The sequence below is a fragment of the Colletotrichum paranaense genome (genome assembly GCF_030867605.1).
Source record: "Colletotrichum paranaense strain IMI 384185 chromosome Unknown Scaffold_12.1, whole genome shotgun sequence".
NCBI classification, from domain to species: Eukaryota; Fungi; Ascomycota; class Sordariomycetes; order Glomerellales; family Glomerellaceae; genus Colletotrichum; species Colletotrichum paranaense.
In genome coordinates, this window is record NW_026848970.1 from 996,968 (window position 1) to 1,021,738 (window position 24,771).

Genomic DNA, 24,771 nt, shown 5'->3' on the forward strand with positions numbered 1-24,771 from the left:
GGAGCAGGTATTTGTCAGGTTGTCAGACCAAAATCATGGGATACCTAGGCTACAGATAGGCTATGGCAAAGCCACGAAATCTTTTCAGGCGAATGTATCCGGTAACAATGACTCAAGCTTTGAAATACCGTATCCATATCAACCAAGTAGAAAAGTTTGTGCAAACTCGCATTTCTCGGCATCTTCTCATCCAGTTCATTTACAGAAAGCACAGCATCCGGTCGTCGATTAAGCCGCCTCAATCAGAAACCACAGTAATCACCGCAAAGATGACTTCAACCTTCAAAACATCTTTTCCCATCACTCACATAAACACCGTCTCGGCCATATTGCATATAGATGGCATCAACTTCCTCATAGATTCCTTCTTCTCTCCGGCCGGCACAGAGTGGGATATGGGCCTAACCGTGCTCCAAAACACAAAAGGCCCGGCCACACAACTCGAAGACATCCCCGTCATTGACGCCGTGCTTCTAAGTCACGAAGATCACCCGATAACTTGGACGAACTCGGTCGGCGCCTTCTTGACGGCCGCAGGGTTCTCACGACGCAAGACGGAGCCCAGACTCTCGCGCCTCGTCCTGGTGTGAAGGCTCTCAAGCTATGTGAAACTACGGTGCTTCGCCTAAGAGAATAGGACTTTAAGGTCACTGGGGTACCCTGTCAGCATCTTCCCGAAGGTGAAGTGATTGGCTTTGTGCTGAGAGCAGCCACGTTTGGAGAAACAAATGGCTTGCCCAACGTCATTTACATCCCTGGCGACACAGTCTACCTCTAGGAGATCCCCAAAGTATTGGAGAAATACCACGTCTCAGTTGCGATCCTCAACATTGGTTCAGCGGAGGTTGCGATATCAGACCCTCCTTTGCTGGTCGCCATGGATGGGAAAGAGGCTGCGCGGCTGTTTCGCGAGATTGGAGCGGATGTCCTGGTGCTAATGCATTACGAATCCTGGGAAGACTTTGCGGAGAACAGAGACCAGTTGAGAGTAATATTTGAACAGAAGGGCGTTTATGACCAAGTGCGCTGGCTAGAGCTAGGAGCCGAGACAAAAATACTCTAAATTAAATAGTAATAATGCTTCATTGCTCCCAATAAGTCTCAAATTCTATAATCTCGAGTTGATATTAGGTATCACTTTCCATGGTGAACAGTCTGTAAGTAGCTAGTGATGCTACTGACCTAGATATCTCAAATACTCGGGTATCATCATAAAGCTCTTCCACAGGGCAGGGCTGCAGTAACCCTCGTTCTCCTCTTCTTGATGTCTGAAAATGAGCGCATACCAAAGCAACGCAGCCTACTCTTTATGAGTATTGTCTACCTTACTTGGAGTCACACCCGTCTCAGCGTCGACAACGCCATGACCCATGTGTGCTGAGTGAACAAGGGAAGGATTCTCGGCCTTGAGCTTAGCAAACTCTTTTTCAGCCTCCCATGCCCAGATACTGTCGCTGGCAAAGACGAGATCCATTTCTTCCAAAGTTCGTTGATTCGATTCGGGATAAAGTGCCCAGACAACAACGAGGGATACGAAGTTGACCGCACCGAAAAGATATAGTGTCTTTTCGTTGAGCTTCTCAAAGATTGTAGGGAGAAGAAGCACCTGGAGACGGTCTCAGCAGGGGACAAAACAATAGCACGAGGGACAACTGTCGTGCACTCACCGTCCATCCGTTTCCTATCGACCATCCAACAACACCCCATGCATTGCCCTTGGCACGCACTTGGAGAGGGAAGATCTCTGCGGGATATAGCCAGGGGACCGTCAACCAAGTTGCACCGAAGACCGCGGTGTACAAGAATACGAAGAAGGTTGCGGCACCACCCAGTCCAGAACGGTTGCCAGGATTAGCGTTAAGAGTTGCTCTTGCCAAGCCTCCGGCACAAAACATGCAGATGCCTTGGGCTACAGCACCCCAGTACAGGGTCCAGCGTCGTCCGATACGGTCTATAGTAAACACGCAAATCAAGGTTGCAAACTAGATAATGTCAGCTTTTCCGACCATAACATTGAAATAGGTAAAAACTTACCATGTAGGTGATGTTATTCACACCACTGACCCAAAGACGCTGCTCGGAGCTGATGCCGGCAATCGTGAAGATCGTGGGACCGTAGATCGTGATTCCCGCAATTCCCACCCACTCTTGCAGAATTTGAAGCCAGATGACAAGTTGAACACGGCGACCGGTGTGCAGTTTCCCTGAGCCTATCCCGAAAAACATGGCAAAGTAACTCTGCTGTTTGGCGGTGTCGTGTTCCAGGTTTCTAATGCTGATGATCTCCTGCAGCTCTGCTTCTGCAGCCTTTGCATCTTCACCTTCGTTTCCGCGGAGTCTGCCCAAGATGAATCTAGCTTCCTCTTCTCGACCTACTTTCACGAGCCACCGTGGAGACTCTGGCATGAACCAAATCATGATGAACAGAGCGATGAGAGGGATTATTTGGAAGGCGATGGGGAATCTCCAGATGAAGGATGAATTGGGGTCCTTGTACTTGGACGTGCCGCTATCACTGGGTTAGGTGCCAATAATGTTGACTTGGTGTAGCAAACTCACAATTGTAGCCAATATGCAACAACAACACCAAAGATGTTGAGAGTGAATTCTATGGCAACAAATTTGCCTCTGGATGTATGAGAAGCTACTTCTGTTGCCCAGACTGGAGTGATGGCGTTCAACATGCCGGTGCCGATGCCATTCAAGACTCGTGCTGAGATCAGGAGTCAGGTCAGCGTCTCAACGTCAGATTAAAGATTGGCGACTATGCCAACGTACCACAAAACATCCAATCCGCGTTTTGGGCAGCGGTTTGAAGAGCCGCGGTGCAGATAGACCAGATGCATGCTACGGCAATAGTCTTGAGGCGGCCATATCTATCACCGAACCAGCCTCCAATTAGGCATCCCACGAGCGTTCCGGGAAGGTAGTAAACGGCAACCTAAAAAAGTGTGAGACCAGAAGGCATTCAAAGCAGTTAAATAAATACTTACGATCCCGCCCTGCAACAATGGCTTATCAACAACAACAATCTTTTGCTGCTCGTCCCAGTGACCAAACCCCATTAACTCAGCATAGTTCCGTGCAGTGTTAACGCCACCCATCAACCCTGTAGTGCCCGTTATCAAACTTGTTTCACTCAAGCGATGGTAAGGATTTCCACCTGCCTTGGTCGTAGCCGAAGAAGAACACGCTCAGAGAGGCTACGAAGCACACTGCATTGAGCAGCGAGCCCTTGTAGAGCCTATTGGCGGCACTGTACTTCGCAAGGAAACCCGTTGGACTTGGCATTTTGGGCTACTGTCTTGTGTCTTTTCTATCATGGAAAGTCGTACAAGCATGCTGCTGCAGCGTCTGGAACACAAGATCAGCAGAAAGAGTCCAAAGAGGAGGTTGAACTCCGGAGAGGTCATAGAGGTAGTACTTATGTAAGATTTAAATCTAGATTCTTAATTCCGAGGGTCCATTGCATCGTCTTTACCCCCACCCATCCCTCCTCCAAGTTTCCTCTCCCCACACCCCACGTTTTGAACCGCACGTATCCCATCGACTCTACGGGAACAACAAAACCCGGCGGGTGACATCATTCCAACATCCTACCAGCGCATTTGCACCATAACAGCCTCCAACGACGGCTCCGTACAAGTCTGGCGCCCACTCAACCGATTCCCGGCAGGCAACATACCGAACGACCGCAAAGAAAGCTCGGGGCGTTGGCCGGTTTGTCGCCGAAGCCTGCAGGAAAGCTTACATTGGGGGTGGAGACTTGCATGTTTTTGACCCAACGGCTGATCCGCCATGAGAGGGACTGAGCGCAGCGAGCGGCTGTAAACAGGATTATCATTGCTTTTTGTGGCATGATCAAGTGACGTCGAGTGAGGAGCCAACCCCGGGTTACACCAACAGGCCAAGTCGCGGCGGACAGAACGCCGCATTGCTCCCTAGCATCGCACGATGCCATCGCCGGTTTTTGCTCCCTATACCTATGCCAGGCCGATGACCCGAACTTACTGTGTAGGGTGCAACGCTACCTTGCATGCTCGTGACAGGGACCCAAGGACTGAGATCTTGAAGGATCGCTCCGCATTGCCCCCGTCTTAATGACTCAGATACTCCCGATGATCGGTCATCTATGCCGCCTTCCTCGGGCCTGCTCCGATTCTCCGACTTGTTCCTCCGGGGCCGGAAGCAGCACATGAGTACCTGAAATTGACCGCGCCTACCTTAGTTAATGCCTGCTAGCCTATGTGTTCGCAATGGAGAAACTCCATTGAGCTTCACGATGCCAAAGTGAGATTTAGGTAAGGGAAATGATACAGGCAGTGTACTTTTTGACGATTGGTGGCATCTGTGTGAATTCTCACTAAGTCATACAAGTTGTGTATGTCAATTCCCGCCAGGTAGGATGCTTTTCTCTTCAAACTTGTTGCCGCATCAAGGAGCAGTGTACAAACGCCCGTCAACATTTCCAGTACCCAATAGCTCGAGCCCCTTTCCGACATCCTCGAATACAATCTCTTTCATGAACGGTTTTATCGACCCTGATGCAATCAAGTCCAACACTTCTGTAAACTCTTGAATGCTAGGGCTCGTCGAGCCCTTGAGCGAGACATTCTGCGTGACAATCGCCGTCGTTGTAATTTGCACGCTCTGTGCCGCAAGCCCCACTAACACCACACACCCGCCAGGCCTCACCGAGGATATCGCAGTCTCAACCGTCTTCTGCGCTCCTGCAAAGTCCAAGATAACATCGAATATTTCGCCTGAGAACGTGCTCAAGTCTGTGGCACAGTCGACAGCACCGAATTCCTTGGCCTGTTCAAACTTGTTCGTGTTGATGTCGACGCCAAAGACTGTAGCACCACGGTGTGCCGCAATCGCCAGTCCGTTCAACCCCAAACCGCCTAGGCCAATGACAGCAACCGTGTGCGATGCAGATACCCGACCCTCGGCGACAACGGCGTGGTAGGCAGTAGCAACGGAATCCGTAGCCACAGCAGCCTCGGCAAACCCCACTTGATCTGGAATCTTGACAAGATTCTTGATGGGAGCGACAGCATATTCGGCGTATCCACCGTCGCAGCCGACACCTAGAGCTTCGTGGAAATTTCTTTCTTCGATTGGATGGCCTACACAGGCAACAGCTACCCTGTCACCGACTTTGAATGATGTGGTTGAAGAGTCGCCTAGCTCAGTAATGATACCAGAAACCTCATGGCCCAAAGTCACGGGCAGCGCGCACATCCACGCTGCGCCGCCGCCGTGGAGGACGTGGGTGTCGGAGTGGCAGAGCCCGGCAGCCTTGACGCGGATCAGGGCCTGTTCGGGGCCCGGAGATGGGATGGGGACATCTTGGAGGGCAAGGCCCTTGTCGGGGCCGAGGAAACGGAAGGCTTTCATGGTAGGCCGAGCTACCTTGTTGTGCGCAAGAGAGTATGGAAGCTGAATGGTCCTGTCAATTGTCTTGCTGCTTCTTCAAGCATCGCTACTGAGCTCTTTTGTAGTTCTACATCCGCGCCGCTATCAGACTCAACGGGCATATTGATACCTCAGACAAAGCAATCGTGAGATTGTCAGTGGATTCGCTGCTGTTGATATACGATGATTCATAATGAGTTCAAACCTTAAGTTGCGGGATGGCCATATAGGGTAATCACTTGTCCAGGCGTACCAGGGCACCCTTGATCAGCCCAGGCTCGGCACTTACCCACCTCAGCATGGAAGTGGGCAGCTCCGGTGATAGAAAGTGGCAACAAGGCACACCGGCAGAAGTGGTGCATCCATCTAGGCAGTACGAAGAGTATCAGCTAGGTAGATGCACGCAAAATTGCCAAAGCAAAGCAGATGTCGAAGCGACCCCTAAAGATCCAGTGATCAGTGATGCCAGACACCGAGTTATCAATTACTACTTATATTCTCAAGCTGCCTATCCTTCAATAACTTCATAGCTCACAGCATAGTATATCTGTGAGTAATACTTGTGCTGGCATCAACATCAGCATTCAGGGCGTCTCTGAACTCCCCTAGAGACAAACGTCTCTTTGACATGCAAGACTCAATGACTTCGGGGTGTTGCCTGAGCAAGCCCATGTTGACTAAATTGAACGGGCCTTCCTGATCAAGTGTCCCCACAGCGCTCGCCCAATCTTTGGAGGCATCGAATCCCTCGGGGACTCCTTGGCCAGTCGAACCGAAGGAGAACATGATGATCGTTCTGCAGCCGTCGCCACCACCGCTCTCGCGAGCTTCATAGCTCAAGGAGTAGCCTCTAGCAATCAAATGACTGGCAATAGCGGCAACTGCAGCGACGGTGCTCAGGGAGGTGGGGGGAAATGGCCACTCAACAGAGCCAATCCATTCAGCTGTCGCCGCTTTTCCGCCACCAGCTGGAGCATCCCAGTCGATAGGCTTTGCGAGCCCGGGTAGCTTGTCACTAAGACTTGCGGTTAGCGAAATCTCGTTCTTGTCAATAGGGGCTAATAAGCTCTCACATCAGAGATTGCAGCCCGTATGAAGTCTCAGCTACAGTATTCACTTCAGCCATGATGAGACTTTGCGGCCGTCGCTTTTGAGCAGCATGCCAGTCTACAATGTCAGCCTGGGTGGTGTTGTACGTCGCTGTAGGTTTCCCATCAACATCGACATGGATGCTAGCCGTAGGACCGCTGACCGAGGTACAGAATCCAAAGTCCATTTTGCAGGCTCTGGTTTCCCTCGCAATGTTCTCGAGATTCAAGTCCTCATGGATGGCTTGGTTGAAGATGCCGATGAGGAACTGCGAAGTAAGAGACGCGTAATAGCTCCCGCTGGTTCCGCTAATTCCATTTCCAAGTGATCCAGCATGGGCAATCATGGAGGACTGATCCATCATTGATGAGCCGTGAATCAGGTCTTTTGGTACGTTCAGTTTAGTAAGATTTCGGGAATAGTGACTGTATCACCGATACTAGGGTGGCTGGTTTGTTTCTTACCTCCGGGAAAATGAGCGGTCTGGAGATGTAAAACATCTAGCTTCAGACAGGAAGGAGACGAGACCTCCACTCCATCTATTGAACAGAATCCGCTTCAGTAAATGTCAAAACCCCGATAGTCTTCCAGGTGCAACAAACAGGTATGATCGGTGTCGTTCTTGATCTTGATAGTAAGTGTACGATTTCTTTGACAAGCGGAAAGCCAAACGTCCACCTTGACTCCTAGCAAATCTTGCTCATCGCCAACTGGACTGTCAAGACACGATTTAGAGAAAGTCCAGACTGCGATATGATCTCCTGGCTGATTGTAATCATTATGGAGGTCGATCACATATGCCGGGGACATGATGGAGGCTTCCATAGGTAGAGGAACTTGTCGGTATAGAGTTGTTGCAGGGTCGAACTCTTGATGGCTCATGAGTGATGTCCTGCCTGACGCAAACAGAAACCGGACGGAGCGGACCAACGGATTATATATACAAACCCTTTTCTGACTGTATCTTGAGTTAAGCTCAAGTTGGAGAGTCCCCCTGAAGAAATCTAAACCTCTCCGTCGCCGAGTGCAATTTGGCCAGTCATCCAATGATCCACCATTCGCTCAGTAAGTAGGCGTATTTAGGGTGTCGAATCCAAATTCACGGTGATGATTTTCAACCCCTGACCATACTAAGCCGGGACATGGCATGCTACCCTGCTTCCAAACCAACGGCATGCCTTTTCGACTAGTACCCTTAGGTAGGGAGCTTTAACTCATCTCTTGAGACAGTATGATTTGAACACAACCTACTGCATGTCTTGAACAATTTGCAATTTGAACGGGAAACATAGCACTGGAAATGTAGATGCTGAAAATGTGTTGGCATCATCGTCGCACATAGCACTCTAGCCACGTCAGTTGAAGACGTTGAGTCTCAAATTTCAACCTCTCAACGCGATGAGAATCCAAGTTCTGAACTTCCTACTCACGACATTCTACATCTCAGACACAAGACTGGTGAAGTCGTCATTTCTGGGACCGAGAAACCATCGAGAGTCTAGCAGTAAGCCAATGGGAATCAGGAGCACGTATAAAGGGTCTTACTGCAGAGCCTGGGGAACAGTCCATCCAGCCACATAAAGACAGAATAAAAAGGGCCGAATCTCCTCCTGGAGTCTCAGGGAGGTAGACGGTCCTGACATCTAGCGTGTCTCACTAACTTCCCGAAAAGCAGCACGACCCCGACCAAAGTAGGAGTCTGAATGGCTGTGGCGTAAGCAAGACTGTATTGAGATGGGAAGAGGACCGGAATTAGGAAAGAACGTTAAACGACGTATGCTTCTATGTTTGGACCCCACGGGGTCGAGGTGGCGCATGGGATGCCCCCGGCCCGGGACCCGAGGAGATGGCACTGGGTAATACTAGGTACCGTAGCCGTGGCGAAACGATGCAAACAACGTTCCTCGTTGTCTGATGGTGCACACGATTGTAACGAGCTAGGAACTCTTGTTTCAAGCGGTCGATCTCTCACTGAGGCTTTCTCTAAATCAGGCAGACTTGACTGCGTCGTACTTCACCTTTTTGCACTTGAATCCATACGGCATCGAGGCGAGGCCGCGATATGGTATAACATCCTTGGCGCTTTTCATAACGCGGAATGCTGTGTTTTTGCGCAGGCCTCTCTGCATATTTGGGTCTTTCGTCATTTGTCACACCCTATTTCAAATACGTTTTACGACAGGCACCTTTACTGGGCGCTTGCTGCGGTATGGATATAGCCTGATCTAACCTCGGCCCTATGGGGATTAAAGAGTGGCTTCGAGGCTGTGTCTGAAGATCCTGCATTATAAAACTGAGAGAAATGTTGAGCTTGAATAAATCAAAATGTGTTGGATTAGCTTTCAGTAGGGAGAGACAGCTTACAGCCTCGGCCCTGTTCGCCATAACATGCGAGTGCAAATTGTACTTGACACCAACGATCTGGAAGCTTTAACCAATCTACTTCAAAACCACGGAAGCGGATTCGGCAATGTCTGTGACCAATTCTCAAATAAAGGGAATATGGGGGTTAGAAACAAGTCTCAGCCAGTGCTGTTGGCTCTGGAGGATAAATGACAGCCGGGGGTGTCCAAAAGTAGGAGTTTTACTTCCATATCTTTCGGTGAAAAGTACCTTTACATGTAGATGTACTCTCTCGAACGGATTATTTTCTGTGCTGGTACCACAGTTACCGCAGGAATGCCAAGGGCGTGTATCCGAACGTTTGCGGATATTCAGAACTCCAGCCTCCATACATCCTGCGAAAGCGCTTCATGGCAGTTGAACCCAGCACCCAGCTACGTAGGGCTCTGACTTTAGGTGTCCTAGACCACGGGTTCAGCCTGAATGGCACATGCACTGAGTCATGATGTACATGTCTTGGAAAACTAGCAGTAGAACGCGGGTTTCCGCCTTCTTTGAGGTTCTCACGTTCCTCGCATCCCACTCTCATGCATGGCCGAAGCCATGGTCTCAGCCCTGTATGATCGTGCCCCCCAGCCCCATGACTCGGCCTGGGAGACTCAGAATCAAGTAGCAAAGTATCTGTACGGTCAACACTCAATTATTCTCCAGCCCTGCGGCTGAGACATTTCACAAAATGTCACCGAAGGACCGCCGAAGGTATCACGCCATGGGCTGACAGCCGTTGAAGACGTGATATACTTCTGCAAGGGTGCGATGTGAGACGGCTCTGCTCCTGAATTCCACTCTACCTTTTCACGCCAAACAACAGTCCTAATTCGGGGTAAATGCACCGAACGTCTCTTCGATCATCAGAGAGTCTGCTGAAGACCACATTGATAATCATTTTGACAAACTTGACACACCAGTAAGTAAGTAGTTAATCTTAGCGCGCCAGCATTAAGCTAGGTACCTAGCTATGCACTATTCTCACCGCGGATTTGACCCTGGAAGAACCATGTGGAGAGCTGTCGGCCAATCAAATGTTCACCTATCACTTAATTGTCAGATTCTCTGACGCAACGACGGCTGACTCTTTTCTTTACCCCGCCCTCGAAGACTTTGAACAACAATGGCGACGGAAGCAGAAGCAGTGAGAGAAATCCAAGGGCTGTGTCCCTACCGATACTCTGCGTTACCTTCAGAGAATTCTATTCGCCTTTTGCAGATCTTCCAGGATAGTTCCTCCGCACAAGGCTTCTTGGCACGACTAGAGACCTACGAGCTTGATGATGCGCCCCCATTTTGGGCGCTTTCATACACATGGGGCCCTTCGGAGTTTGATGAGGGGTCAAATGCTTCAGAGAAAACAGAGACGCAGTTTACTCATTTAGTATGCGATGGTGGGCGACTCCGAGTTGGCCAAAATCTTTTCGACTTTCTACGTCAGTTCAAGAATGACATTGCTTTCTACGCAGAATCATCAGAGCTCGGACGCCAATCCCGTAGAGCTAATCATTCGGATCGTTTGATCTACCCTGAAAATGGCTATAACCTTTGGGTCGATGCTATTTGTATAGACCAACAAGAGAGCCAAGAAAGATGCCACCAAGTCCAGCTCATGGGTCAAATCTATGAGGCTGCAAGAAGTGTGATTGTCTGGCTCGGCACGACTGAGCCCCCCTATGAAGTCTACTGGGTTGTCAGGTGTTTCATACCAAGGATATTGGAAGTGGCCCGGGCCGCAAGCAATGCTGACTTCCTACAACAAGTTGGGCCGGAGTTAGATCACCCCGAGATCATACAGTTGCTTGGCAAGGATTTCTGCGATGAGTGGCGCAAGTCATATCCAGTGTACTTCAACTTCTTCCTCAAGAAGCGATGGCTCACGCGTGGATGGGTTGTCCAGGAAGCAGCGATCCCTCATTCTGAGGATATTGTGCTTCAGTGCGGCAGGGTCCAATTCGCCTGGTCTGACATCAACAAACTGTCTGCCTTCATTCTTCGGGTGCGTTGGGATGAGAAGCTCATACACACACTAGGCGAACTCCTCCCGGATTGGAAGAAACGCCCTGGCACGATAGACCGTCTTTGGAACTCAACAAAGACCTCTCTTTCGGCATTCAGACGTGAGAAGGTTAGCAACGGGATGGCTCATTGGCAGAAACAGCGCTGGGGAGCTACCACAGACGAAGCTATGCGCCATGCTGAAGTGCTGCAAACTCTTCACCGGCTGAGGATTTACAACTTCGAAAACCCGCTGGACCATATCTATGGCGCGCTGGGAGTCATACAACGCATCCTGGGTCGCAATTATCAGGTTGAGGTGGACCCCAGTTACGATGTCTCCGTCGAAGTCGTCTATACCCAGGTGACGACTTGGTTGATCAAACGTTTGTCCAACCTCGACATTCTGGGACTAGCAGGCCTGACTGAAGGCCGCCTACCAAATCTGCCGTCGTGGGTTCCAGACTTTTCATCTCATGGGCCTGAACACTATACTTCCCTACAAAGACTGAGGCAGCTGGCACGAGGGTCCGATTTCCCGAGAACGTTCGATACCACCAGCACTGCAGATGGATCGAGCAGCCACGGGGCCCGGGGTCATGGTTCCACTACTCTCGTACTGGAGGGGATCCTAATCGATAGGGTCTCAAAGACCCAAAGTTCGGAGTTCGATAGGCAGAATATCTTCAGCAACGCAACATGGCTACGCCATCTGAGCAGTCAGCAGAGTGTTTATGAATCAACAGGAGAGAGTTTTATGGATGTCGCCGTGTCGACACTGATTGCAGACGTCAAATTACTCAAAGACTCTCAAGAGAGTCGAAGAGCGTGGGTACAGAAGTGCATAACCTACGATGATACCATGAGCATGGGAGATGAAGACATTGAAAATTCAAGAATGGTTATGCCGACAGAGACATCCACCCAACATTCTAACATGGCGATTCCCGAAGACTCTTTGTCAGAAAGCTTGATTAAAGATCCGTTATCAAAGGTGGTTCATTTAATTGCTTCGGGGAGACGGTTACTGGAGACAGAGAAGGGCTACCTTGGGCTTGGATCAGCGGCCTCTGAGGTCGATGACGAAGTTTGGCTTATTCGCGGTAGTCGTATGCCGCTATTGCTAAGGAAAAGCTCAGCCAAGACGAGCTACGACAACGATATTAGAGATACGAATGGCGAAAAGTATGTGTTAGTTGGAGAGGCATATGTCCATGGGATCATGTATGGAGAGTTGATGACGGACGACTTCATCTCACGCTGCCAGACAATTTCCGTCGTCTGAGCAAGATCAATAGTAGTCCCAGCCACCAAAATTACTCCATAAGACCAGAATGGGTGGCGAAGAGATATCAGGTTCAGGAGGATTCGACCCGGAAAGCATATAGCCCCAGACATGGTAGACGAGCCCACATAATGTTTCTTTGGGTAATCTCATGTTAAACAAGACAGCTTATACAGACTCATTTGTAGAGTTTTCCCGACGCTTCCGTCTTGTTTCGAAGTGTAATACTGTATCGCAAGAGTAGGCCATGATTTGCAATTAGTTTGGCACGCTGGCAATCATGCAAATGCTGCCACGAGATTTGTACTTGATCACTTGTCATGCCACTGAGGTCCCGCTCAACAATATGCCGGTTTACTTTACTGCGAGCATTCTCTCAACATCTTTTGCGGTGTAATCCGTGGACGGCGTTATCTGCTTGATGCCAGCTACAACGATTAGCCCATGAAGTCCCTGATTTTCGTCTCCTATTCCAGAGGCGGTGTAGTCTTGTGCCTTCGTGTCAATCACGTCCGCTTATCTATAATGAAGGGAACCTCCCCATTCTGGGATAATACGAGCTGATACCTACGCATATTTTCGTCAGACTCTCTTGCTGATCGCTTCCCGAGTCATAGCTTGCGGGACATCGTGCGAATATTAAGCAATCGTACGACGTCATTCTGATGAGAACGTAAGAGACCTAAGGTGTCTTATCCTCTACAAAGTAGTTTTTGCAGAGAAATTCCATTACACCTTTGTGTTTCCAGGCTCATCCCGTGATTCACGTGAGACCGGTCGTTCGCGAATATCCTCAAGCTCGACTTGAAGCACCTTCTGAGCATTCTTCTGAACCTTGTCCTGCACATCTTTGCCCTCGAACATGAAACTCAGCTCCTCAAGGGTGCGGCCTTGAGTCTCGGGGAAGATCATGTAAACCGTCAAGATCTCCACCAAGATCCACACACAATACACAATGTAGTATTTCCAGCCGATGGAGTCGAGGGCAATCGGGTTGACATAGGTGTTGAAGAAAACGGCAAAGCGGACGGTAAGTTGTTCCACGGCAATTCCCTTCGCTCTATATGTGATATTAGCCTCAAAAGTCTCCCTGGAGTATAGCAAAAACGATGTGAGATCCCGGCTGAAGAGGACAGCAAAGCCTTACCTTTGACTGAATGGGAAAAGTTCCACGAGATAAGTGTAACTGCGTAGGGTTAGCGGTCTGATCTTCGGGTTCATCCTATGAGATAGAAGAAAAGAAGGGGTAAGGGATGTTTACGCAAGAGCATTCCAGCCAATATTGTAGAACCTGTGACGAGATAATAAGCGGTTGTCTTTAAGGACAAGATTGTAGGGCAATCAACTCACGGCGAATAAACGAAGATGAAGACCAGAACTGGGATAGCAGCTTTTTGGGATTGCTCGATGGCGAACCTGGCCGATGCGACGGTCCAGACGGTGTAAACACACGCAGTACCGATCGTGCACGTGAGGAACATTTTTCTTCTCGCAAAACGTGGGGCTATTAATGCGATCGGTACGGCGTTGATGAAGCCTTACCGGGCTATTAGCATGAACACCGATATTCGCCCGCAACAAGACGACTTACCCCAGCACGTGTTGCCCAAAATGAACTTCTGCACAGTGTGGTTGTCCGTGATACCAACAAGGTTGAGGATTTTCTTCATGTAGAAAGAAATCAATCCGTTGCCAGACCACTGTGTGAAGAAGCCCATGATACCAGCCAACATGAAACGACGACGCATGGCGGCATCGCGGAAGACATCGGCCCAAAGGAATTTACTGGCGACCTCTTTCTCTTGCTGGATAGTGGATATAATCTGAGCATACTCGAGACGGACAAACTCTTCGCCGTTCTCCCCTTCGCTGTGGTACTTGCTGAGAATTGCGAATGCCTCGTCGCCACGGTCTTTTGATATCAGCCAGCGAGGCGATTCCGGGCAGAAAGGCATAAAGACAATTTGACATCCGCTGGGTACGAGTTGAAGTAGACTAGGAATTCTCCAAGCCCAGGTAGTGCTCATTTGGAAAGTGCCGAATGTGATGCCTGCTGCTACGATGGCCCCTGTCATCATTCTACATCAGCAACGTTCTCGGCCTGGGTTCTCGTTTGGTAGGGTTTGATTCATACCAACAAACCAGCTAGCGTTGAACAGACTTCATAGTAAACAAGTTAGCAAGTCGCATCTTTTAATAACAAGACGTGGTTTCAGCTAACCTCGTCATAATTGGGCGCTCTTTGGCATAGGAAAGTTCGCCGATGAGCGAGGAAGCGTTGATGATGGCAAAGGGGATACCAAAACCCAGAATCCATCGCGAGGCTAAGAACATATCGACGTTCCTGGATCCAGCTTGGAGCCCAGCACCCAGAACCATGATCCATGATCCCATCAGGATAGTTCGTCGACGACCAAGACGCTGACTGAAGTAAGGAACGAATGGGATGGCCATCAGAGCGCCCAGAGAGTAGATTGCGCTAAGGAGGCCAAGCCTTGAAGAATTAGGACGACCAAAGTCTGGTTTCGGATGTATCAGTATTCAGTTATCGCGGAGGGTAACATATTCCATGGCGAGGCTTTCTCACATTCGAACCAAGACGAAACAGCTTGAAGACTGTTCATCATAGAAGAATCGAAGCCTGAAGTCCACTCAACTCCGAGCCCGGTTGGGATGAGAATAAGATAGAGGAAGCGCAGGTTCGGCTTCTTGTACCAGATCGTCTTGTCATTCTGCGCAATTTGCGACAACTGAGGGTCGACATGATGTTCTTTGGCCCCGATGATGGCCATAATTGCGATTGGATGGATGGCAGGCCAATATGCGCTTGGACAACGAGATGAGCACAGCTCCAGTTGTTCTAAGCCCGGGAATCGTGACGTTCATATACTGGATGGACGTTGTGCCAGTTCCCTGGCTCTTAGGTCTCTGCGGCGGAGAGGGAAACCCACACCTGTTCAAGTCGATCGATTCCAATAAAGATGGCGAGAAATCAGACCATCGAATCATGATTCACGGTTTCTCGTTGGGGTCGGTTCATAAATTGCTGCCCACCCACAAAGAATCCAAAGTTCGTGTGCGGGGTTGCTGTCCGGGCGGGTAGGGATTCCGATCTCAAAATCCGGGGTAAGAATGACCGAGGCAGCGCCGAAAAACAAGGGTCTCCGGGACTTTGAGGTGCCTTTGCCGGAGATTTATGTTGCCGTCTACCACTTTTGTCCACAAAAACATGTCATCCATCAACGAGACGTAAGACGAGATACAGGCTGTATCCAACATGTACGTTACAAACGCACTCGGAAGACGTCTGACGAACCGCTCTGGTCCAATTTTGTTTTCTGCTAGCCAAAGTTGAGGGTGTGGTGCACCAATAATAAGCCAATCTTGGCGGACATACTCCGCTCCACGTGCTGTGAATCCATCGTGGGTGGGCAATGGCACCTCCATGTTTGCCCGGCCAGATTGCGCCTAGATATCCTGCCAATCTACTCGACCTTGATGCAACGCTTTACTCCAGTCAACACTGGCACCAACGTCTGGATTGCATTTCTTACGTGAATGAATGAGATGTGACAGGCCAGCATCGGCTTCTATTTGACACTGACCTAGAGTAGATTAATTCTCTCGGACGGGAAAGCATAGTGCATTTTCACTTTTGACAGCAAAAGAAAATCAATATTCTTAATTAGCGAATGCTGGAATGTACCACCCCTCTTCGAATAGAGTACTCTAAAGCACGTATTCGAGCTCCCAACTTCATCTCCGACAGACACGATACGCTGTGTCGTTTTCTAATTCAGGTACAGTACCATTTAAAGCTACGGACATTTATATGAGAGGCAGTCTGATTGAGGACTCAAGTTGCAAATGCCATCATGAAATCAACTATAGCATCCAGGAAAGCCTTGGCGAGGTTCTCGTCAAGACGTCCATTGTTGAAACAGACAGAAAGACTAGTCTGGCCTTTGAAACTGTCCATTCGAACAAGCCTAGATTCCAAATAGTTAGTGACAATGGTTAAGAATGAAGATATTACACGCTTGGACCAACTGTGCTCGACAGATCAAACGAAGCCAGGAATTGAATATTGGTCTCCTTACACATCAGAGGAATAAGTCGTCAGGTGGAAATTGCAACTCTCCACGGTGTAGATCTTTTCATTGCTGGAGCCGAAAACGTCTCCTGGAATGTAGTTGTCGACTATGCCATCGCTGACGAAGGCCTTAAAGTTGTAAGACGTGTTAGAAATGCACCAAGGGTTATTTCGATGAAGGCTGTCAGTGTTTGGGACTTCGTACCGGAAAGCTTGTCGGTGGGAAGGACGAAGGCGCTCTAAGCAGAAGAGCTTTAGAACCAGGGAAACATTGAAATTGAAAATGGGGGAGGGAGATTACTCACGATGCCAGAAACCCGGCTAGAAAGTTGCTCTTAACTTGGTCTATGACCAATTGGAACTCGTTCTTCAGCCAATGCTGATAGCTGTTTCTGACATGATGAGCCAGGCTTGCGAGTGTCATTCTGACTGCTTCAGGATTTCTCTCATCGACAGCGTACGATCGAAGTGGTGCAAATTCCACCGACGCGCCCGCCTGACACGACCCATAACGAATACTTGCATTGCTGCCACTTAAGTATCGCCTCCCGTTGACTGGCAAGGGCGAGGAAAGAAACAGGGCGTCCGAGATATCTCCTGGTAAGGGGCTGACTCGCAGTAATGCAAGCACCATGGCGGCATGGCCGAGGTGAGTGAAGGTGAACTGGGGTCCGAGCTGAGTCTTTATGGCCTTCGAGATGGCCTGACTTTCGTATGTATTGAAGGTTCTCCATATAGTTCGAGGTGTGCCTGTAGTATTCGTTACAGGAAGCCCCCAACTTGTCTTCGAGGAGTTAGTGACCACGGAAACCATGTTCGCTTGGGACGGGCTGTGGATGGTCAAGCCGCCAAGAATATGCAGAACTACTCACCGCACTTCTGAGCAACTCGGTGATGAAGTCATGTCGCGCCTTGTCATAATCTTCTCCCAATGCATCCACGTTGGTTTTGCATGCATCGAGGACCGGCTCGTTGAGGTTGGCAATTTCCTTGCCCCAAGGATGATGGAAAGGACTGTTTGCTAGATTCTGGTCGCCAGCGTTGAACTGTTGGCCAACACCGCGCAACAAGTCACCGACGAATATGCGCGAGCTGATACTGTCCCAGTGAATATGGTTGAATGCACAGAGCACGTCCACTCGAGCGCCATTTTCAAGTGGAGTGCCTGTCTCTGGCACTTGAGCTACGACATAGACCTTGACCGGGGGTAACGGCTCAGGTTTCTCTTGGCGCGCCTCCGAAAGTTCAGCGGCAACTTCAAGCCCAGTTTTATCCGTTGCAATTGATGAAACAAGACCGCGGCCCCAGTTCAAGGCAACTTCGTCGGAGCTCGGTGAATTATAGACAATGAAGGGAGGATCTTGGTCGGTAGCCCAGGTGACGGAACATCCGACCTCAGGGTGTTGGAATCGAATGTTGACAAGGGCGTTGGAGATTTGCAGCGCGATAGTCTCTAACGAGATTCCAGGAACATGAACTCGGAGAGACGTGTTCAGGTAGTTGTCGTACTGACCACGAGAGTTCGGCTCTCTTAAGCCGACCCAAGCCTCGGTGCCGACAGCGAGACGCCTCACAGAGCTGGGTCCGTCTGGAGAAGGATACCAGCGGAACTTAGCCAGCTCTAGACGAGGTAAGGGTGGGAGAGACATGAAGGTGTCAGCTTAATAGCTGGACTACGAGTTGTATTATGTATCTAAGAAAGAAGGGCAGTATGGCGGTGGAAGAACAGAGAATCAGAAACAGTTAGCTAGTAATGTTGCTAAGCCTTCGAGGCGAGGTAGGATGGACGTAGGCGTGGGGGACAGGTGTCAGCTTCATGTCCAAATGTAATCGGGATAAGCGAAGTTCAAGTTGTCATCTCTTGCCCGAGTCTGACAATTTGACGCTAGGTTCTTCGGGATACAGCCGAACAAAGCTTAGCGCTGACGGCGTGGACGCACAACAAGCAAGTTATCTTTGGCCCGCCTATTGTCCATGGCCGCCATTCGAACATTCAAGTACATGCAAAAGCATAATCTCTGAGCAACGGGCCTAAGCAGCTACTAGGCGTTCCATTTGGATCAGTCTAGAGCCACCTATTCTTTTGAGCCGTCACAGTACCGTGTCCGATATCGGGGTGGGAATTCCTTTCTCCCTCATATTACTTACGTTGCGTAATTAACTTTTACTCCGGCCATTCTTCTGTCCTGGTAGAGACGAAACCTCGAAGGTCATGTCCTTGCGAATGCCTCGAACAGGTGCTGTGCTTCCTTTCTCCGAGACGCTGTCTTCATCGAGACGCGTCCAGTCTCCCTGCCCTGCTTCGTCCTCCTCGTAATTTGTGCCTTTGCGTATCTTGCTCTTGGATGTCACTCCTGAACCGCCAATAGTAACAAGCCCAACTGACCCCGGGTGGAGGCCATGAGATGCATCTGTTTGACCCAAAGTTGTAGGTCGTGGCGAGCGACGGTGCATGACGAATTGTCGTAAAGCAGGGAGGGAGCCGGCGATGAATCCAATGGCAGTCTCGATATTGGACCAAAGGGGGATGTTAGCAATGTGGACTGTTAAGCGATTCAAGTCAGCAACTACTCTACTCATGGCAGACCAATGGAAGCATCATACAGGCAAGATCGTCTAGTGGATGGTTGTAGTGATCGATGTATGGAGTACGTATCATGGTTGAGACTGAGGCACTAATCATGTGACCGAAACGGTAGGAATTAGCTATCAAGATCATCTCAGACAGGTGCAATGGGCAAAATACTTACAAAGAGCCGAAAGAAAGGACGAAAGAGACCATGATCTTTGTCGAGAGCTTCATTTGTGTCTGCCAGAGAATGATAGCCGGGAGCACGGCACAGGCAAGGTCGGTAACGATGGTGCTGACGGTTGAAGTATATGACAGCGCCAACATAGAGCTTACTGGCGAGCACTCGCCACGGCCCTCTAACACGATGCTGATATCCCAATTGGCTTCCACAGGTCGGCATAACAAGAGGATGCCGACGAAGGTTGTGAAGAATGTGGCGACAGTAAGCCCCATCAAGACGTAGACGGCAGTGCGTAGCTTTGGCATTGTAGTAGCGATCCGTAGTGTGGTGATGCAAATGGAAGTTTTGATAGTACACAATACTGCCACGTAGAGCATCATCCAAATCATCAAGTATTTCATCGATTCGACCAACATGACTGGGCTGAGGTCTGCATTGCGCGTGCCCAGTCCACTCAGCGCGCCCATGCAGGCGAGTGCGACATCGACGAGGTAAACGACCTTCAGGCCTAAGTCAGCACGGGATTAATAGGGAAAGCAATGCTCTAAGGTCCTGCGCGAAGGTTTTAAGAAGATTAAGCTTACCAAACCACCGAGCATCAAGCCGTCATCCCAACTAAACGTCTTCGCCCGCAGTCGAATGAATGTCCTCAGGCACACCACAATCAAAGAGACGACGCCACCAACAATAGAGACCACAAATAGGCTGAGGCCAACGCCCTCAAGTTGGTAGACGAACCGTCGGTTAGGGTCCTCTGTTACCATGTTGACTTCAAGTAGCTCTGTCTCACAGTCTTGGCTCTTAGGTTGCGATGGGCTTCGCTGGGGACAGCAAGTCAACAAAACAAGTGACTAGTGGACGATCGTGTAGTTGCCGACAAGAAAAAGCCAAAGTTCGAGACGAACAAACTACTCCACAGAAGTGAGCAAGAGTCGATTCTGGCTAGACCTATCGTTGACAGATTGGCGGACATACAAGACGGGTTATATGGAAGTGGTCTTCAACACACGTTGCCAGCCAATGTCACCCATTTCGCGCCGATCACTGGCAGAAAAACTCCTGGATACTTTTCAATCGAGATGGTAGGCGTCGCTAAAATCCTTGAAGTATCCTTGAGCAACCCTTGGAAAAGCTCCTACTCGCAGGGAAGGGTGCCTTTCGCTTTGACAGGACCAGGGGTTCTACAGGTTGGATGATTTTGGTAATACTCAGCACCATCATCAAATCCCAAAGAGGTGACTGAAAACGGAGTTGTGAGGCAATTTTTGGTAAAATGACCAGGTAACGTATGTTTGACCCGTTTGCCGGATTTCCGGCTCCGCTGGGTGGGACAATCAAGGACATTATATACCATGCCGTGGCGCACACGTGTGCGGATGGACTTTATGGCATGATGTAGCTTTAGCAGTGAACTCTACCCAGGATGGCATGCAACATCAAAGATCATTGATGCTGATCTTACCTACGAAATTCATCCCTTTGTTGATGTTGCAATTGCTACGGTCTACGAACTCATGTATCCTCGAGTGTAGACCAGAACACCGATGGTCATGGCTTCGGCATTCGCCCCTTCTCGGTCCCACATCACCCATCATCATACAGGCCATGAAGACTCGATGCCACCTCGACCAATGCTTTCATTGGATCTCGATAGTGGAGCAAGTGGACAAATTCGTTAACAAGAAAGTCCCTGCTTATGAGGCTCGAAATGGTCTAGAGCATTTGCTGAAGATCCAGAAATGGTAAGAGAGAAGACGGTCTGACAGATTAACAGGCACCACGTTGCTGCTGTCACATTTTCTCCTATTTTCCTTAATAACCATGGTCCCCAGACCCCGTGATATGATTCGGTTGAAAATTGCTTGAAAATCGAACACGGCGTGAACTCACTTTAGCACAAACAACACGTTGTACTCTCCGTTAAACAAAATGACCAAATCACAGATTACCGTTCCCATTACTCAGGCCCCTCCATACAAAGTTCATGAGGGCAAGACGGCCGTCATTACGGGTGGTGCAAGGAGTGAGCCTTCCTCCCGTTTTCTTCTGGGATTTCTAGGAACACCTACGCTGACAAAAGTCCCAAGGTATTGGTGCCGCCATTGCTCAGAACCTCGCCTCCAAAGGCGCCAATGTCGTGCTCATTTATCTGACCGAGTCTTCTGACGAGCCTGCCAAAGCTCTCGCTGAGCAACTGGCAAAGGCACACAACGTCAAGGCCATTCCCGTCCGTGCCGACTTCAGTACACCCGATGGCTGCTCCAAGATTGTCGATGTTGTAAGGAATGACATGCCGCCCAGCACCAAGACAGGCAAGCCGCAGGTCGACATACTGGTCAACTGCGCCGCTCTCTTCCACGCCATGCCTCTCGAAGCCGTCAACGTTGAGGACTTCCACAAGGTCTACTCTATCAACGTCCTTGGACCCATCCTGCTCACGCAGGCAATCAAGCCCCTTCTGCCCACCGACCGCTCGGGCCGCATCGTTAATGTGTCAAGCGTCGGTTCCAAGGTTGGACTCGAGTACCTGACCCTGTACGGCGGCAGCAAGGGCGCCCTTGAGGCCATGACGCGCACATGGGCGCGCGAGCTTAAGGAGCACTGCACCGTCAACTCTTGCAACCCCAGCTCCACCATGACGGACATGCTCCGAGGTGCCTCTGAGGATGCGAAGCAAGCCATTTCATCGTGGTACCCTCTTACACCGCTGTGTGGAATCCGAGAATGGGACTCGGATGAACAGAAGGAAATGGCTGAGAAATACGGCGGACGTGCTGGCTACGCTGAGGAGATTGCTGGCATTGTTGGCATGATTTGCTCCCCGGAGAGCGGATGGATGACGGGATGCCTGGTCAGTGCCAACGGCGGCCAGTGGATGGCTAGTTAAATATCCAAAACTGAAGCAGAAATTTTCCTTGTCAACACTCAACGTTTAGTTCCACCAGCATATGACTTCCATTCATTGGTGTTCCGCACTCTAAAGACCCCGCGCCTGCGGCCTCGCACCGCAGAAGACTTCTTCAATCAGCCACGGCGACCACCACGTAAGAACCCCACGCTCGAAACCATCCTATGCAGGGGCGCTTCAGACCCTGCAAAAGACAACCGATGTTGTCTGTGAAGAGGAGCAAGGATCTGATAGGTTGTCGATGGGAGAGAATTGGGGTCCGTTAGCAGTCACTGGGGCTGACTCCAGGTTTAAGAGCATTTCCAACGTGGCACCGTTGGGACCATCCTTCAACAACTGAACGGCTCGAAGACACTCTCGCGAGCGAACCAATTGGCGGTCAGAAAAATAGATTATAAGAGGGGCAATTTTTGTGTGGGCGCAAGGCCACAAGTCACCCCATTGAAATGGCAAGACCCCTTAGACGTTAGCGTTCTTACAATCCGAAGAACAAACCGAGCCAGTCATGGTCTGGCCTGATACGATCAGAGGACGGCACACCACCGTTATCGGGATTGATGCTGGATTCGAGTTGGGGTCAAGCAATTTCGTCTCAATTGCCTTGCTCGAGAGAATTGGCCCGGAATTTCGTAAGTAGCTTAGCAGTACCCATGGGTGAAATGTAGGTCACGACAATCCCAAGCCGGAGGTGCCATCTCTCCTCAACTGGCGCTCAGCATAGACCAGCGTTTAGTAGTGTAAAGGACCAAAGGAACGGTCCGGTGGGGCGGCATCTTGGGCACTCATTTCGGGGATACGAAGGTATTCCCGCAACAATGTAACCCGAATCCACCCATGGACAAACTGATCGAAGAATGTTATCCAACGACTTGTCAAATTGCTTCAAGCGGTCTCCAACCTTCTAGGAACTGCGAAACGAAATTGTGTTGAGCAATGAACGTCAAACTCTTGCAAAGCCGTGAGCAATGTGGTTGTCACTGGTAGCATCAAAGGAACAATTCATGGTTTGTCCAAAAAACATAGTGTTCAGTGACAATCACCCTTGGACGAAGATCAGATGGGTACCTTACGGTGGTGTCGGCGCCCGGATTAATCTAGGTAGCACAAGTCTTAACTCCACAGCTTCTCTCAAATCTTGTCGGGTTTCATCTGGGAGACATTCATTGAGTAAAATATGTAGAGAGTCAGCTGCGACCTGTCCATGACACAACTGTTTGTTGACTGGGAAGCTTTGGCTTGATTTATCAGATCTTAATGTACTTAATTGATATACCTAGGCTACATGGTAATGACCTTAGACATTACGAGAGATTGCCGCACTGAACGCCCTCTTATGACAGACGGCGACTGGCATTGATACCTCCACAGTTAGAACATGTTCAAAACTTGGTAAAAAGATCCACTATCATGTTACTGAACTAAGAAGTTCAACGTTTGGGCAATGGAAGACAATCCTGAACCTGTTATCTGGATCTTGAGGCGCGAAGAATCAAACGGGTCATGTTGGCCCAATTAGGGCTATGACCCGCATAATTGAAGGTTAGATCATATTAGAAGAGAGGATGATTAGTGTACATAATTGAGCTCGACTACTATTGGCATATCTCAGTCAAAATACATCATTTATTTGGGAATCTGTGATGTGAACAATGATTCTCGCTTCGCAACAACTAAACACGCCGCGAATGAACGTAATAAGACCTGAAATCCAGGCTTTTGAAGATATGATATCTTGAGCTCTTCCGCTTGTTTTATGCTTGAACGCGTAGGTAATTGAAACTCGAAACATATGCTGGTAATATGTCCCCCCGACGGAGCAATCCGCCGGGGCCGTACCGTGTATTACGTATTAGGGAAAACTGGGTATAATGCGCTCTATACCTAACTACTAACTAAAATAGTTAACCGACTCGACCATTATCTCCCTTTTATTAATAGCTCCTAACCTTCTGCTACGTAATTCTAGCCGCTTATAGGGCGAGCTTTACCTACTCTAACGTACATAGGACCTCTTAGTACTAGCCCGTATAAATAGCTAGGTCTAGTATAATCTCTTTTTTTATATAAGTATTATCGTTACCCAGGGGGTCCTATAAGAGCTATTTAAAGCGCTAGCTTATTACCCTAACCCTATATATTTCTAGCTTATTTATTATAACTATTATAACTAAGCTAATATTAATATATTAAATCTTAGTATCCGTATTAGCCTAGCTATTTATAGTATTTATAATATTACTTAGCTAAATTCCGTATTATTAAAAAGTACTTTATTACTTTTTAAGTATATTTATGTTAGTTATAATAGCTATAGCGTCGAGCTAGCTAAGGGCGCCTAGCCTAAGAGGGGTAGACTTATCGACGGGTATCTTTAGAGAGTTTTAGCTTACTAATTACTAATTATATACTAAGAGGTTCTTATTAAGGTAGTAGTTTATATATTAATAGGTTTATTTAGTAGATTTATTTAATAAATTTATTTAGTTTAAATAGAGAGTAGCTTTAAGTAATATTAAAAGTAATAAGTATTATAGCTAGCTAGTTATAATAAGTATATTAGTAAAAGTTAAGGCTACGAATACTAAGTAAATAGTATTATAGTTATAAATAGTTTCTTTAAAACTATATTTATAAACCGTAAAGTAAGTAAGGCTTTAATAATTAATCGTAGTTTTATTAAAAGGGGTTCTTAGTAAAAATAACTAAAAGCGATCGTAAGATCTAATATTAAGTTAATTATTAAAAAAGCTATAAGAAGTCTATTCTTAAGCCCGGCTTAAGTTTATACTATATATAAGTCTTATTTTTAAATATATTTTTTATTTATATATTATTT

The 24,771-nt window shown here is 48.8% G+C and overlaps 9 protein-coding genes across 9 annotated transcripts; 3 read left to right on the forward strand and 6 right to left on the reverse strand.

Moving 5' to 3' along the window:
* Positions 1-269: 269 nt before the first annotated feature.
* Positions 270-778, forward strand: CPAR01_13254 (uncharacterized protein; the record flags this gene model as incomplete). Its single annotated transcript, XM_060497508.1, has 2 exons — positions 270-584; positions 638-778. 2 exons carry the CDS (start codon positions 270-272, stop codon positions 776-778), a joined length of 456 nt encoding a protein of 151 aa, XP_060343901.1.
* Positions 779-1,300: 522 nt separating this feature from the next.
* On the reverse strand, positions 1,301-3,291 carry CPAR01_13255 (uncharacterized protein; the record flags this gene model as incomplete). The annotated part of the gene is made up of 7 exons (XM_060497509.1): positions 1,301-1,606; positions 1,668-1,982; positions 2,035-2,509; positions 2,560-2,713; positions 2,779-2,941; positions 2,994-3,167; positions 3,217-3,291. The coding sequence occupies 7 exons, from the start codon at positions 3,289-3,291 to the stop codon at positions 1,301-1,303; spliced, it is 1,662 nt and encodes a 553-aa protein (XP_060343902.1).
* A 1,143-nt stretch (positions 3,292-4,434) lies between these two features.
* On the reverse strand, positions 4,435-5,400 carry CPAR01_13256 (uncharacterized protein; the record flags this gene model as incomplete). Its single annotated transcript, XM_060497510.1, has 1 exon — positions 4,435-5,400. One exon carries the CDS (start codon positions 5,398-5,400, stop codon positions 4,435-4,437), a length of 966 nt encoding a protein of 321 aa, XP_060343903.1.
* A 549-nt stretch (positions 5,401-5,949) lies between these two features.
* CPAR01_13257 (uncharacterized protein) lies at positions 5,950-7,317 on the reverse strand (the record flags this gene model as incomplete). The annotated part of the gene is made up of 4 exons (XM_060497511.1): positions 5,950-6,433; positions 6,492-6,932; positions 6,972-6,990; positions 7,110-7,317. 4 exons carry the CDS (start codon positions 7,315-7,317, stop codon positions 5,950-5,952), a joined length of 1,152 nt encoding a protein of 383 aa, XP_060343904.1.
* Positions 7,318-10,021: 2,704 nt separating this feature from the next.
* Positions 10,022-12,181, forward strand: CPAR01_13258 (heterokaryon incompatibility protein; the record flags this gene model as incomplete). Its single annotated transcript, XM_060497512.1, has 1 exon — positions 10,022-12,181. One exon carries the CDS (start codon positions 10,022-10,024, stop codon positions 12,179-12,181), a length of 2,160 nt encoding a protein of 719 aa, XP_060343905.1.
* A 729-nt stretch (positions 12,182-12,910) lies between these two features.
* Positions 12,911-14,973, reverse strand: CPAR01_13259 (major myo-inositol transporter iolT; the record flags this gene model as incomplete). The annotated part of the gene is made up of 8 exons (XM_060497513.1): positions 12,911-13,241; positions 13,329-13,367; positions 13,443-13,472; positions 13,532-13,718; positions 13,773-14,249; positions 14,316-14,341; positions 14,403-14,700; positions 14,769-14,973. The coding sequence occupies 8 exons, from the start codon at positions 14,971-14,973 to the stop codon at positions 12,911-12,913; spliced, it is 1,593 nt and encodes a 530-aa protein (XP_060343906.1).
* A 1,064-nt stretch (positions 14,974-16,037) lies between these two features.
* CPAR01_13260 (uncharacterized protein) lies at positions 16,038-17,923 on the reverse strand (the record flags this gene model as incomplete). Its single annotated transcript, XM_060497514.1, has 5 exons — positions 16,038-16,170; positions 16,282-16,403; positions 16,480-16,513; positions 16,580-16,977; positions 17,147-17,923. 5 exons carry the CDS (start codon positions 17,921-17,923, stop codon positions 16,038-16,040), a joined length of 1,464 nt encoding a protein of 487 aa, XP_060343907.1.
* A 508-nt stretch (positions 17,924-18,431) lies between these two features.
* Positions 18,432-19,791, reverse strand: CPAR01_13261 (uncharacterized protein; the record flags this gene model as incomplete). Its single annotated transcript, XM_060497515.1, has 4 exons — positions 18,432-18,817; positions 18,879-18,949; positions 19,025-19,527; positions 19,612-19,791. 4 exons carry the CDS (start codon positions 19,789-19,791, stop codon positions 18,432-18,434), a joined length of 1,140 nt encoding a protein of 379 aa, XP_060343908.1.
* Positions 19,792-20,956: 1,165 nt separating this feature from the next.
* On the forward strand, positions 20,957-21,914 carry CPAR01_13262 (short-chain dehydrogenase; the record flags this gene model as incomplete). The annotated part of the gene is made up of 2 exons (XM_060497516.1): positions 20,957-21,050; positions 21,115-21,914. 2 exons carry the CDS (start codon positions 20,957-20,959, stop codon positions 21,912-21,914), a joined length of 894 nt encoding a protein of 297 aa, XP_060343909.1.
* Positions 21,915-24,771: the final 2,857 nt, after the last annotated feature.